Source organism: Tachyglossus aculeatus, chromosome 9 (genome assembly GCF_015852505.1).
Source record: "Tachyglossus aculeatus isolate mTacAcu1 chromosome 9, mTacAcu1.pri, whole genome shotgun sequence".
Taxonomy (NCBI): Eukaryota; Metazoa; Chordata; class Mammalia; order Monotremata; family Tachyglossidae; genus Tachyglossus; species Tachyglossus aculeatus.
Window position 1 is genome coordinate 28,463,113 of NC_052074.1, and position 13,330 is coordinate 28,476,442.

Below are 13,330 nucleotides of genomic sequence, written 5' to 3' on the forward strand. Positions count from 1 at the left end.
GGAATACAAAACTATCATCCACATGGAGTATTGGGTTAAGTGAGGTCAATGTACATGTACTGTCTTGATAATTTATAATAATGATAATACTAGTACTTGTTAAGTGATTACTATGTGCCAAGCACTGTTCTAAGCACTGGGGGAGATACAAGGTTATCAAGTTGTCCCAGGTGGGGCTCACAGTCTTAATCCTCATTTTACAGATGAGGTAACTGAAGCACAGAGAAGTTAAGTGACTTGTCCAAAGCCACACAGCTGACAAGTGGCAGAGCCGGGATTAGAACTCATGACCTCTGACTCCCAAGTCCATGTTCTTCCCACTAAGGCACTGTGCTTCTCAGGTTATGAGGTTTAGACATCGTCAACATATACAGAACAGGAAGGTTCAGGTGTCAGTGAGGCAACGAACGAATCCTGTTCTAGTAGTCAGTTCAGAAGAAGGTGTCATGCAGAAAGATCATTTATGGTAGGCATTACTAGGAGAGAGTTGATTTACTGGGCTATGGTTACCCTCTGATTTTGATACTCCCTTTCTATTTTTCCTGCAAATAAACTTTTCCCAAAGAGCAACAGTTTTCCTTCACCTTCAGAGAGATGACACCACAGACTTTGGTTTATAGGGATCTTTGATCGAGATATCACTCAGAAGCAGTTTCACAGTTTATAAAATGGACACAGTGTGTTTATATTATGTAAGCTCCATTCACAATTTTTTTTGCCATCAATCATGTTTCATATTCACTTGGGGAGGCGATAACATTGCAGTTATGGAAAAAAAGTAGTCAGTTACAGTTCTGTGACAGACACTTTATGGACTCTAGAAAGGAATCTTTCCAACCTGATCTGAAACAAGCCATTTCTGAGGTGACAACACTTCGTTTTGGAGAGATGGGAATCAAAGAAGTTTGAAGTAAGTCACGTGCTTCTCACTGAAACATGATGAAGAATGAAAATGGAAATCCTTAAGTGAGCAGATTGACTCCAGCAGCTCCTCCAAGTTACTACTGGACATTCAACACTAACAAGGATGTTGAATGCTATGTATGAATCAAGATGAATTATGAGCTACCTCATGGGACTTTTCCTTTAGGATGGAGAATGTCAAACTTTTCTTGAGACCACTTCTTTTTCCAAGTGACCAAATTTCACGGCTTATCTCATAGGCATCATTCCCTTCCATTCCCCAAATTTCCCAGACCTCAACCCTCTCCATCTTCTCTCTCTCCAAATAACTACCAGCCCATCCCACTTTCCTTGAGCAATTTCACTCCCTGAATACACGGTCAGATTTTTTACCTTCTCCTTATTCCCTGATCCTGTTAGCAACTCTAGATCTAAGTATCTCCATTTGACTTGCACAAGATTGGGGGTCTCCAGGCTTCCTTTTAGGAAATGCAACCTGAATATATTCTGAAAATGTTGTTTTTTTCCCATATATTTCCTGGATGCCAAAGAGAAATAGGGGAAAAGATCTCATTTTGTTCAGGGAGTGGTTGACAAGCATCTAACAGTGCACTTAATGTTTTTCTGTAGCTATTTCTATATGCAATTTTCTTTGCTAACTACCATTTGGAGACCTCAATCCTTGGCCTTTCCATGGTCTATAGCCCTGGGAGTGTTAGAGGGAATGTCCTTTGCAAACACACTAACTCCGAAGAAGGGAAAAAAAAATAAATCTTCTGTTTGTTGAATCATTTTCACTGGGAATTTCACAGGTAATCTCATGGGGAGGTAAGTGTCCTTTGGACATGGGCAGACTCTATCCGTATAATCAATCAGTGGTATTTATTCATTTATTAATGGTTTTATCCCTAAAAGTAAGGAGGACTAGACCGCCCACCAGATTGTTCCATGACATTTTACATCAAAATTCACCCTTCCTTCATTAAAACTGTGGAATTAGTTGCCTTCTGATAGGTTCTGATTTAAAAATTCTGCTCCTTGGGCAAGAAGTCCATTTAGGTCAACGAAAAAGTCCTATCCCACCTCCCACCCTTTATTTTCTCATTGGGTTGGGCTATTGCTTCTTTGAAAACGTTTTTGCAATTTCTGATTGTAAAAATCTTGACAATCCAGGCTTAGCATGTTAAGTCACACAACAAAACCCTGGGTGAGGTTTCAAGATTTTTTAGTTCCTTAACTCTCACACATTAATGCAACTACAACCATGATTTCCTGCTGTTCTGGGCCATTGAGCCTTCTGGGTAGCGAGTGGGTGTAGTGCACTGTGGGAATGTGGCTGTTAGCAAGATAATCTAATTCAACTCAGAAACCCGGGCAAAGGGCCAGCCTCCTACCCTGTAGAACTGTAGCACTTAAAGAGACATAAATCCAGCTCCATGGGCCAACCTCAGAGGTTCCCTTAGACTGCTTTTTCTGTTTTTGAAGGCAATGGAAGTTCAGTGGAAATCCTCGGGGGCAAAATGCGGCCCTAACTTATTTTTTAGCAGTTCTGGCAACAAGTGGAACATATGGGTCTCGGACTGTTTGCTTCACTTGATTTAAGTATGAGGAGAAAAGATATGTCCCATTCAGTATTTGACAAGTTAGCTTTCTGCGGTCCATTTCTCTCCCTTCAAACTCCATCGCTCTTCTCAGGCACATCCCTCCCTCTGCTTGGCACAACCTCTCATCCTACATTTATCGAGGTGACGCCCTCTACTCCTTCCAAATCCACTTCCAAACCTTTCCCATCCCACCCCATTCCCAAAGCCTTCCCCACACCCATGTTAACATGGAGTGGCAGGCTGATAACTTGGACATCCAAGCTGCATAGGCAGGGTAACTAGGTCAATTATTTGGGGGAATTTTTCAGCCCATGCTGCTGCCACCACTGTTACTAATCCTCCATGTCACTTTCTGAAGAAGGACATGGGTTTTTCAACGCCCCCGCGAACTCAACTACCACAGGCCCCCCTGAACCTCCTTCTCATCACCCGAGAGAATGTAATGTTGTGGAGTGAGTGAGCCCTAGAATTAAATAAATAAAAAGGGAAAGAAAAGAAGGGCAGCCATAAAAAAGATGAAATTTTCAACAGGAAGGATTTATCTTCATCTACCTCATTTAAAGACGCAAAGGTGGGGTTTTGCCTCCTATATATCCTGTGCAGGTATTAGCATGGTACATAGCACATGGCACATGCACAATAAATATTTATAATGCTGATAATTATTTAAATATGATACACACATGGAAAAAAGAACCCTGTGAAAGGTTCCATCATCTGTACATTAAGTTAAAGTATCGCAGGGCAACGAGTCACTTCTAGAGGTGAAAGGGCCCCTGTAGACACCATGTAAAAAAGACGTGACACAAATTCATCCATGATAGCATAAGACTCTGAAGAGATAATATTCAGCTGTGCAAAACATGACGAGCAAACAAGAATAATAAGACAGAGTAATAAGCAGTATGCAAATCTACCATCTGCTGCGTGGAGAAGTACCTGTTTAAAGCTATTAGATACTTGCTGAATAAATGACTGTTGGGATTGCATTTTCAGCCCAAAAATGTTTCCTGGAAATTGAGGAATTTCTCATAATTCAGCTATTTTGAATAGAAGATTGCCAAGAGGTGCATCCCCCAGGGGAATAAATATTAATCCTCAAATATGCAAAGTTATATATTTGAACCTGATTGATCTATCACCTTCCTACCACAGTGCTTAGCACAGCGCTTGGCAAAGTGAAAGCTTAATAAATATCATCATTCTTGAAAATAATATGCTGTCTTTTCACCTCTTCCACTTTCTATTTCCTTTTTAATCCTTCAGTCATGCTGGACCAGGTTTTCTCTCATTTCTTTTCAGTTTTTCCTCTCCGGGCTTTCTCTCATCAATTTTGTTTTTGCAGCAACGTGTTGTCTCTTCAGAGAACTTCCATCCACATGGAAAACTGTCTTTGCCAACTTCTCTTTTTCAAAGGTCACCCAAATACTATTCTTTGAAATGTGATTTTAGATGATTAATTTTTCAATGCAAGCTCACCTTTGGACTCATCTCTGGTCAGAGATCAATTCTCTTGTCAGACTGATCTTGTTCAAGGCTCAAGCCAGAAAAGAGAGACCAAAGGGTCCTAAAAGACAGTCCACATCTGAGGTGACTTCACATGTCTTCACATGATTATATGTAGCCATTTCCCTAGTGCCAAAGTCTTTGCAAGCTTGGTCAGTGGAGGCCAAGAGAGAGAGAAAAAAATGCTTTATCAATAGTACTGCCCATCTCTCTCTTTTGGAGTGGTTCAGTATGCAAAAATCCCCTGTTTCCACGAGTTGCAGAGTTTGATTGTTCTCTCTTCAGTAGGTCAGTTAAGCAAAGAGTAAGCGCTGGATGAGTTTTCCACGGAGGAGCTGGTTGTTTCTGGAGTAGACACGTTGTATGTGCCTGTAAAACAAAGTGGAGGCAACAGTCGAATGAGATGGATTTGGATTAGATAAGCGTCTTAGGGGACATAGAGGATTCAACCCAGTAGGGATGGTTCTGACCCCTTTGGGGGAAGGTGGGCAGCAAAATGCTTAGAAATAAATCAGTGCCCCTGCACATCCATAGGCTCCCAAGCATGAGAGATGCCAGGCGAGGGCCTGAGACAAAGCCCGTGGGCTATGCATGCAAGAGAGTTGGGAGGTAGCAGTTGGCTTGCAAAAAGCTGTGGCAGCCATGTTCAGAGCTGCTCATTCCCTTTTTGGCTCCCAGGCCCTGGGAGAGGGTGGAAGCAGTGGATACTGGGAGAGGGAGCTTGAGAGAAAGAGAGAGAGAGAGAGAGAGAGAGAGAAAGAGAGAAAGCACATGAGAAAGAGGGAGGGAAAGTGAGAGAGGGAGCTAGGTAAAGAGAAAGATATATAGAGAGACAGAATAGAAAGGAAGTAGGCATGTAGGGGCCGAGTTGGGAAAGTGTAGGAGAAGTGAAAGGGGGTGGGAGGGATGGTAAGGGAGGAGTACTGGGAGTTAGGTGGAGGATGCACAAACTTGTGGGACAGAAGGGTGGCAGAGTGCCAAGAGTAAAGCTGAGGAAGAGTCCTGCAGAAATGCCAATGTCAGTGTGGGAGCGGGACTTTGGGGTGGGTTATGGAGGTAGGAGAGGAGGAAGAGAAGGGGCAGAGCCCACCCTACCATCAAATTCATGAGCTGCTAACAAGGCTTCCATCTGTGCTTGGACATGTTGCTGACAATATAAATCAGAGGAATGGTAATTACTAAACACCGAGAATTTTCCAGTCCCAAACTCTTTGTGTTTTGTATAGTCGGCTCAGCAGTGGAGGGTTATTAATTATAGGGTCCATTTCAGGATTGTTGAGCATTGAGGAAAAATAACACTTGCTTTTGTTTCAGGAATTATGGTAAGAACAGGCCTGAGTTACCTAGACATCGTAGGGCATAACCTTGTCTTAAATATGCTCTTCTTTTCGTTTTGAATATCATTCAATCAATTATGGGTATTTGTAGAGTGCTTACAGTGTGCAGAGCACTGTACTAAGTGCTCAGGAGAATACAACAGAGTTAGTTAACATGTTCCCCTCCCATAATGAGCTAATATTCTAGAGGGAATATCACATAGAAAGACAGCATTCCCTCCTGTGGATCTTGTCCCTGACTGTTTTGTATCCAAGTTGATGTTTATAAAAGGGAACAGGCTAATTGACAATTACCTGGTTAAGGGCTCCATGTAGACAGTCAAACTCAATAATCTTGGTGACCACATTCATTGTGGAGCCTGAATCATGTTGTTCAGCTCTGTTCACCTGAGTTTTAATCCTGCCTCTGCCCCTTGCCTGTGTGAACTTGCACAAGTCACTTAACTTCTTTGTACCTCATTTTCCTCACCCTAAAGTTTGATTTCATAAGTTGGAATTTGGAGACTCTTTTTGTTAGTTTCCTTTAGCTAATGATGGAATTAAAAGGTATGAATACTACCTCTCATAACCCCATGACACAGGGGAACTCACAAAAGGAGGGAGACCGATTTTCACCTCTCCAACTAGGTAAACTAGTTTCTCACTCCACAAATCCCCACCTTGGAATTTTGGCCTGGGACTGAGGGTGGGGAACTCATTAATGTAATAACTACCACTCCCCTTCCCCCCACCATTCTAATGTAATAGTCAATCGATCAATCAGTCGTGTTGATTGAATGCTTGAATTTTTGAATCTTCTATTTCTGAATTTTTGAATCCCCCCAAATCTCCAGTGGCTACCAGGCAAAAACTCCTCACTCTCGGCTTCAAGCCTCTGCATCACCTCGCCCCCTCCTACCTCACCTCCCTTCTTTCCTTCTACAGCCCAGCCCGCACCCTCCGCTCCTCTGCTGCTAACTTCCTCACTGTGCCTCATTCTCATCTGTTCCACAATCGACCCCCAGCCCACGTCCTCCCCCTGGCCTGGAATGCCCTCCCTCTGCACACCCACCAAGCTAGCTCTCTTCCTCCCTTCAAAGCCCTACTGAGAGCTCACCTCCTCCAGGAGGCCTTCCCAGACTGAGCCCCCTCTTTCCTCTCCCCCTCCCCATCCCCCCACCCTACCTCCTTCCCCTCCCCACAGCACCTGTATATATGTTTGTACAGATTTATTACTCTATTTTACTTGTACATATTTACTATTCTATTTATTTTGTTAATGATGTGCATCTAACTTTACTTCTATTTATTCTGATGACTTGACACCTGTCCACATGTTTTGTTTTGTTGTCTGTCTCCCCCTTCTAGACTGTGAGCCCGTTGTTGGGTAGGGACCATCTCTATATGTTGCCAACTTGTACTTCCCAAGCACTTAGTACAGTGCTCTGCACACAGTAAGTGCTCAATAAATACGGTTGAATGAATGAATGAATTAATGCTTACTGTGTACAGAACACTGTACTAAGCGCTGGAGAGTACTATATAACAGAGCTGGTAAACACATGGCTCAGTGGAAAGAGCATGGGCTTTGGAGTCAGAGGTCATGGGTTCAAATTCCAGCTCTGCCAACTGTCAGCTGTGTGACTTTGGGCAAGTCACTTAACTTCTCTGTGCCTCAGTTCCCTCATCTGTAAAATGGGGTTTAAAAACTGTGAGCCCCCCGTGGAACAACCTGATCACCTTGCAACCTCCCCAGCACTTAGAACAGTGCTTTGCACATAGTAAGCACTTAACAAATCCTATCATTATTATTATTATTATCATTATTCCCTGCCTAGAAAGAGCCTACAGGTCTACAGTCTAGTCGTGGCCTATATCTAATAATAATAATTATAATTGTAGTATTTGTTAAGCACTTACTATGTTCCAAGAACTGCTCTAAGCACTGGGATAGATGCAAGGTAATCAGGTTGGACACAGTCCCTGACCCACATGGGCTCACAATCTTAATACCCATGTTACAGATGAGGTAACGGAGGCACAGAGAAGTGAATGACTTGCCCAAGGAAACACAGCTGACAAGTGGCAGAGCCAGGATTAGAACCCACATCCTCTGACTCCCAGGCCCGTTTTTTATGCACAAGGCCGCTCTGCTTCTAAATCTCTTCCGGCCATTCTAATGGGATCCTCCTGCTTTGAGCTTACTCTGAGGCCTTGATTGTAAAAACGTCCCCCATTGGTGGGACCTTCCTTATGGGCTGTAGTTATCTAGTCATTTGATGTTCTGTGTCCTGAAATTATCCTTTGGTGTCTTCATTTCTTTACCTTCCTTTCTTCCAACCCCACTCTGCTGAGAGGGAGAAGTCAGGGTTTTCGGTCAGAACTTTGCAATGAAGGTACCTGATTGGATTGCTTCTCTAAAAGCAGTGGACTAGCTGGAGAAAAATCAATTGGATAATTTTCAAATTTCAGTTTTGTACTGGATCGATCCAGTCTTCTGCTGGTTAGGTGAAGTGGGTTGTAAGTGCAAAACTTTTTAGCATTTCCTGCTTTCTCCAGAAAATACTTGCCAAATTGGAAAGAGTATTTTCTTTCAAATCCTCTGGAAATTTTGCAAATGCTAGATTTCTCATTGCCAGAACAACCTAAGTTTCCGGTTGCTTTCAAACATTAATTTTGGCACACAATTCACACTTGGATAAGATGAAAGATAAAAATTTGCATTTTTAAATCAAAGCAGCTAACTCAGGCAATCACTCAGAGCAATATAGCAGGGCTCCATAAATTTCAATTTAAGAAAAATACCTCGAGGGGACTACATACAGTACTCTAGAAACATACAAGATGGCACAGAGTACGCATGGATATGGTTTACAGAAATGTTTTTAATAGTAGAAGAAAAATGTAGGTTGATGTGAAAAGTCATATGGGAAAGAACACAAGTTAAGTTTACTCTATGGTGGTAACATTATGCATGTGAAATACAATTTAAAACCAAGAGTTCAAACCCCTTAAATCACATTTTACATCAGGCAGGATCACCATACCCCTCTCAGGGTCGTACCTGGAGAGTTTCCAGTTCATTTACCAGTCTCAGCTATGGGAGGGAGAGTCAAGCAGAGGCCTACCCATTCCATTCCTAGCTTGGGCAGTGGCTAGCAAGTGGAAGGAGAATCTGCTACAAATCAAAACTCACCCATGCTGGGTGAGTCAAAGGCGGAGACTCGAGTTTACTGCATGGAAGGCGGCACTGGTAACCACTTCCCAATTTTTTTTTTACCAAAGAAACTCTACGGATACACTACCAGAATGATCGCAGCTGGACAGCGGGGCGTTCTGGGAGAGATGTGTCCATGGTGTGCGCTATGGGTCGGAAACGACTCGACAGCACAAGACAAGACAAGGATCACCATATTCCAAAAGTTTCCAAGGAAATCCTCTATTACCTCATGCTCTCAACGTCCAGGTAATTTTGAAATACAGTAGAAGTATAAACTTAAAACAAAGGTCCCAAACAAAAACTAAACCATTTCAGGGGATGGTATTCACTGACTGCATATAGGGGTTATGAAACTCGGGCAGCTTCTGGAACACAAGTAATTTCTTTACATGCTCTGAGGGTTTGTGGTTATTGCATACCTGTTTTCCCAAACAAATTGTTGAACCTTCTTGAGATTGGTGAACTCATGGAAAATACCGGAGTGGAGGAGCCCAGAGATGTTGACTACAGAAGCAGAAAAAAGGAATTAATTGCCATAATAATTTGAAAATGTGTCAGTTGAAATAATTCAACCGATTCAAATGAATTGCAATAGTAATTAGGAAACTTGTTAAGTTCTTACTATGTGTCAACTACTGTACTAAATGCTGGGTAGATACAAATGAACTAGATTGGACACAGCCCCTGTCCCACATGGGGATCATAGGAGGGAGAACAGATATCCAATCCCTATTTTTCAGAGGAGAAATCTGAGGCACAGATAAATTAAGTGACTTGCCCAAGGTCACACAACAGGCAATTGGTGGAGCCGGGATTAGAACCCAGGTTCTCTGATTCCCAGGCCTGTGCTCTTTCCACTAGGATACACTTGCCTCTCAAACATGTTGCAATCTTCCAAACATGCCTTTAGGATGATTCAAGTAATCTGGATCAGGAGAGTTGTGAAATGTACCTCTCACAATTTTCCTCTCCAAACTAAGAGCCAACGGGGGAAGATGGGGAAATTCTGGTTCAAATCTCTGATAATCTGGCTCATCAGCACTTCCCAGTCCTGAGAAGCAGTGTGGTCTAATGGAAAGAGCAGTGTTCTCGGGAATCAGAGGATCAGGTTCTAGTCCCAGCTCCACTTCTTGTCTGCTGTGTGACAAGAATCCTTTCATTTCTCTGTGCCTCAGTTACATCATCTGTAAAATGGGGATTAAGAATGTGAGCCCTATATGGGACGGGGACTGTGTTCAACCTGATCAGCATGATTTAGTTGATAGACCACAGACCTGGGAGTCAAAAGGTCATGGGTTCTAATCCCGTCTCCACCACATGTCTGCTATATGGCCTTGGGCAAGTCCCTTCACTCATGGCCTCAGTTGCCTCATCTGTAAATTGGGGATTAAGGGTGTGAGCCCCATGTGGGACAGGAATTGAATCTGCCTCAGAGCTTCAAACAGTGCATGACACACAGTAAGTGCTTAACAAATACTATAAATAAAAATAATCAGTTTGTATCTACTCCAGCACTTAGTACAGTTCTTGGTACATAGTAAGTGCTTAACAAATAACATTAAATAATGAAAAATGTCCATAACTTCTGTAGGAGCCAGGGCTAACTGGTGTGTAGACCAGATCTGATGATAATGGATCTAATCCAATAAAGGAATATAAACTGCCTCAATTCCAGGAAAGTCTCCCATTCCTTCCACTTTTTGTGCATGTGGTTTTGTGTATGGGAGCCTGACTGCAAGTTTACCACAGACACAGCCCATTAGCTATTATGGACCCAGAATGCAACTTCTGCATTCCCTGGAGTTTCCCCAAAATTTGCTTTTAAGTTATGGTTCACTAGACAGTTCATTCAAATTAGGTGCTTTCTTGTGATGTTTTGATTGTAACTCAGTGATTCTATCTTGGTAAGGCTGAAGAAAACCATCCACATAATTTAAAAATCCCTAGAATTGACTGGAGATGTTAATCAGATTATCAGGATATTTGTTTTGGCCCCTTCAGTTAATATTAAAGCTTTCCCTAGATTATTTACCTTTGTATGCTGTGAAGACCATCTGGATAGTGAGAACTTGTTCAGTAAGGATTCTTGCACCTGTATTGTTTGAAAGAAGCCATAAATAAATCCACTGGGATAGCTAAGATAACTGACCTAGATTTTTAAGGTACAGGAAACTTTCATTTCTTACCTTCTTGTCCCAGAGGCATCCAAACAGCAAAATGAATAAACCCTGAAAAATAACAATTGGAACAGCATTTGTTTCCATTCCATGTTAAACCTCCTTAATTCTCCAAACTGTCTTGAACTTTATGGGTGACACATCTTCAGAGAGCTCAATCCTCTATCCCCAAGGGTGAAAGGAACGGTTATGGAAAATAGAATAAAGACCCCATATTCACCCCAAAATGCCAAATTCCAAATTCCAAACGTACATAGAAAAACCACAAATTACAAGCATGGATCCCCAGAAGGATCATTTATCCCCTTTGGAAGCATGGGTTAGCACAAAGAACAAGGGCCTGGAGCCAGGATTCCAGTCCCAGCTTTGCTGTGCAATTGTCCTACTGTTTGACCTGTGTAAATCCCATAACCTCACTGAGCCTCAGTTTCCTCATCTGTCTAATGGGTATAAAATACCTACTCTTCCTACCCATTAGATGGTGTGCTAAGACTTAGGGTAGATAATGAAATAATCAGATTTGATCCAGTCCCTGTCCAAAATGGGGCTCCTCAAAGGACTTCACTAATGGGGGCTGAAAAACATTATGAAAACCTTGGTGCAATTAATGATGAAAATAAATGAGAAGTAGCATGGGAGTCAGAAGGCCCTGAGTTCTAATCTGACCTCCACTGCATGTCTGCTGTGTGACCTTGGGCAAGTCCCTTAACTTCTCTGTGCCTCAGTTACCTCATCTGAAAAACAGGGATTAAGGCTGTGAGCCCTATATCGGACAGGGCCTAAGCCCAACCTGGTAGCTCATACCTACCCAGCACTTAGTACAGTGCCTGGCACAAAGTAAGAATTTAGCAAATACTAGGAAAAAAAAATTTGGCATGGAGTTTGGGATTTTAGATTTCTAGGTCACCACATTTCAATGTTATTTTCAAAATTTGGGGGCTACTGTACCTCTATTCTTTGTTACTAAAAACCTTGTGGTGAAAGGTAGAAGGAAAAAAATCAATCAATAGATTCACAATACAAAACTAAAACAGCTGAAGGACTGAGCAAATAGTAAACAGCTCATTTACATTATTAAGAAACCCAATAGTTATCTAAAGTAAATGTTAGCAGACTTCATCCCAATCCTTCCTTAGAAAAGCAAAGACTATGAGGTTTACCACTTAGGACTTGGTAACCCTAGTTTAAACCTTATGTGCTTAAAATTTGTAACCATAAAACCATAAAAAATGTATTGTTCTGTGTTTTACTTAATATTTACCAGCTGCCTCAATATATCAAAATGCCAGCCTCACTGAATACCCTTAGCTAATGTAACCATTTCATTGTCACTATGTATTCACATGATCTTGTTTCTCTGTCTCTGACATAGAATCAGGCTAATGCAAATAAGGAGATGGGCATTCACTGTGGAATTTATTGGAAAAAGCAAGGCTGGACTGAGATACTTGTGCTGCTAGGAAATGTAAATGTAGATTTTAAGGGTCTATAGCACACAGATGCTAGGTTGATTAGAGATGTATAAATAGACAATCAATCAAGTGCCGGGGCTTCTCCTGACAGTTTGCTCAGAAACACAATTATTTTTTAATCTGGTTCTTCTTTTGGTTCTTATTTCTCAGTTCCCATCAGCTGTCTCCAACATTTCCCCCTTCCTTTCATTCTCGTTATGTGAGATGGATATTTTGATACTTCCAGTTGCCCTCTCTCCCTCCTCCCCTAGTTGTTCTTTAGGTGCAAGATGAGTGCTCTGCACATAGTAAGCTCTCAATAAATACGATAAATACGATTGATGAATAAAATGTAATTAACCGTTGTTTATATTTGTTTTAATGATCTTTGTTAAGTGCTATGTGCCAGGCACTGTACTAAGTGCTGGAGTAGATGCAAGACAGGTTGAATACAGTCCCTGTCCCACATGGGGCTCGCAGTCTTAATCTCCATTTTACAGATGAGGTAACTAAGGCACAGAGAAGTTAAGTGACTTGATCAATGTCACAAAAACAGACAACTGTTAGAGCTGGGATTAGAACCCAGAACTGTTGAACAAATCTATTATTGCAACGGTATCTGGAAGGCATGATTCATGTGAACTAGGGGACTAGAGTACTTAGAAAATGTCCTGGACATTAAGGATATACCATACCCCGGACTACCACCAATATGACTATACATTGAGCTTCAAAAACTAGAGTTTGGGTAGTGTGTTGGGGATAGAGAAAAGCAGCATGGCCTAGTGGATTGAGCACAAGTCTGGGAGTCAGAAGACCCTGGGTTCTAATCTCGGCTCTGCCACTGGTCTGCTGTGTAATCCTGGGAAAGTCACTTAGCTTCTCTGTGCCTCAGTTACTTCATTGTAAAATGGGGATTAAGAATGTGAGCTTCAAGTGGGACCCTCTAGACTGTAAGCCCATTGGGGGCAGGGAGTGTCTCTCTTTATTGCTGTATTGTACTTATCAAGCACTTAGTACAGTGCTTTGCACACAGTAAGCACTCAAATACAATTTAATGAATGAATGAATGAACAAGGGTTGCATCCAATCTGATTACCGTGAATCTACCCCGGTGCTTAGTACAACACCCGGCACATAGTAAGCACTTAAC

The 13,330-nt window shown here is 42.0% G+C and overlaps 1 protein-coding gene across 3 annotated transcripts in view; it reads right to left on the reverse strand.

The window, feature by feature from the left end:
• Positions 1-261: 261 nt before the first annotated feature.
• The window catches only part of ADGRF5 (adhesion G protein-coupled receptor F5), a 69,315-nt gene continuing 56,246 nt past the window's right edge, over positions 262-13,330 (reverse strand). For 2 of the 3 annotated variants that reach the window (XM_038751043.1, XM_038751041.1), the window contains 4 exons: positions 10,736-10,777; positions 10,582-10,641; positions 8,969-9,053; positions 262-4,382 (listed from right to left, as the gene is read on the reverse strand). In XM_038751043.1, the coding sequence (XP_038606971.1) occupies positions 4,303-4,382; positions 8,969-9,053; positions 10,582-10,641; positions 10,736-10,777 (267 nt within the window). In that variant the 3' untranslated portion in view covers positions 262-4,302. Of the gene's footprint in view, positions 4,383-5,108; positions 5,161-8,968; positions 9,054-10,581; positions 10,642-10,735; positions 10,778-13,330 lie in introns of all 3 variants that reach the window. The other variant, XM_038751042.1, reaches the window with a different exon arrangement.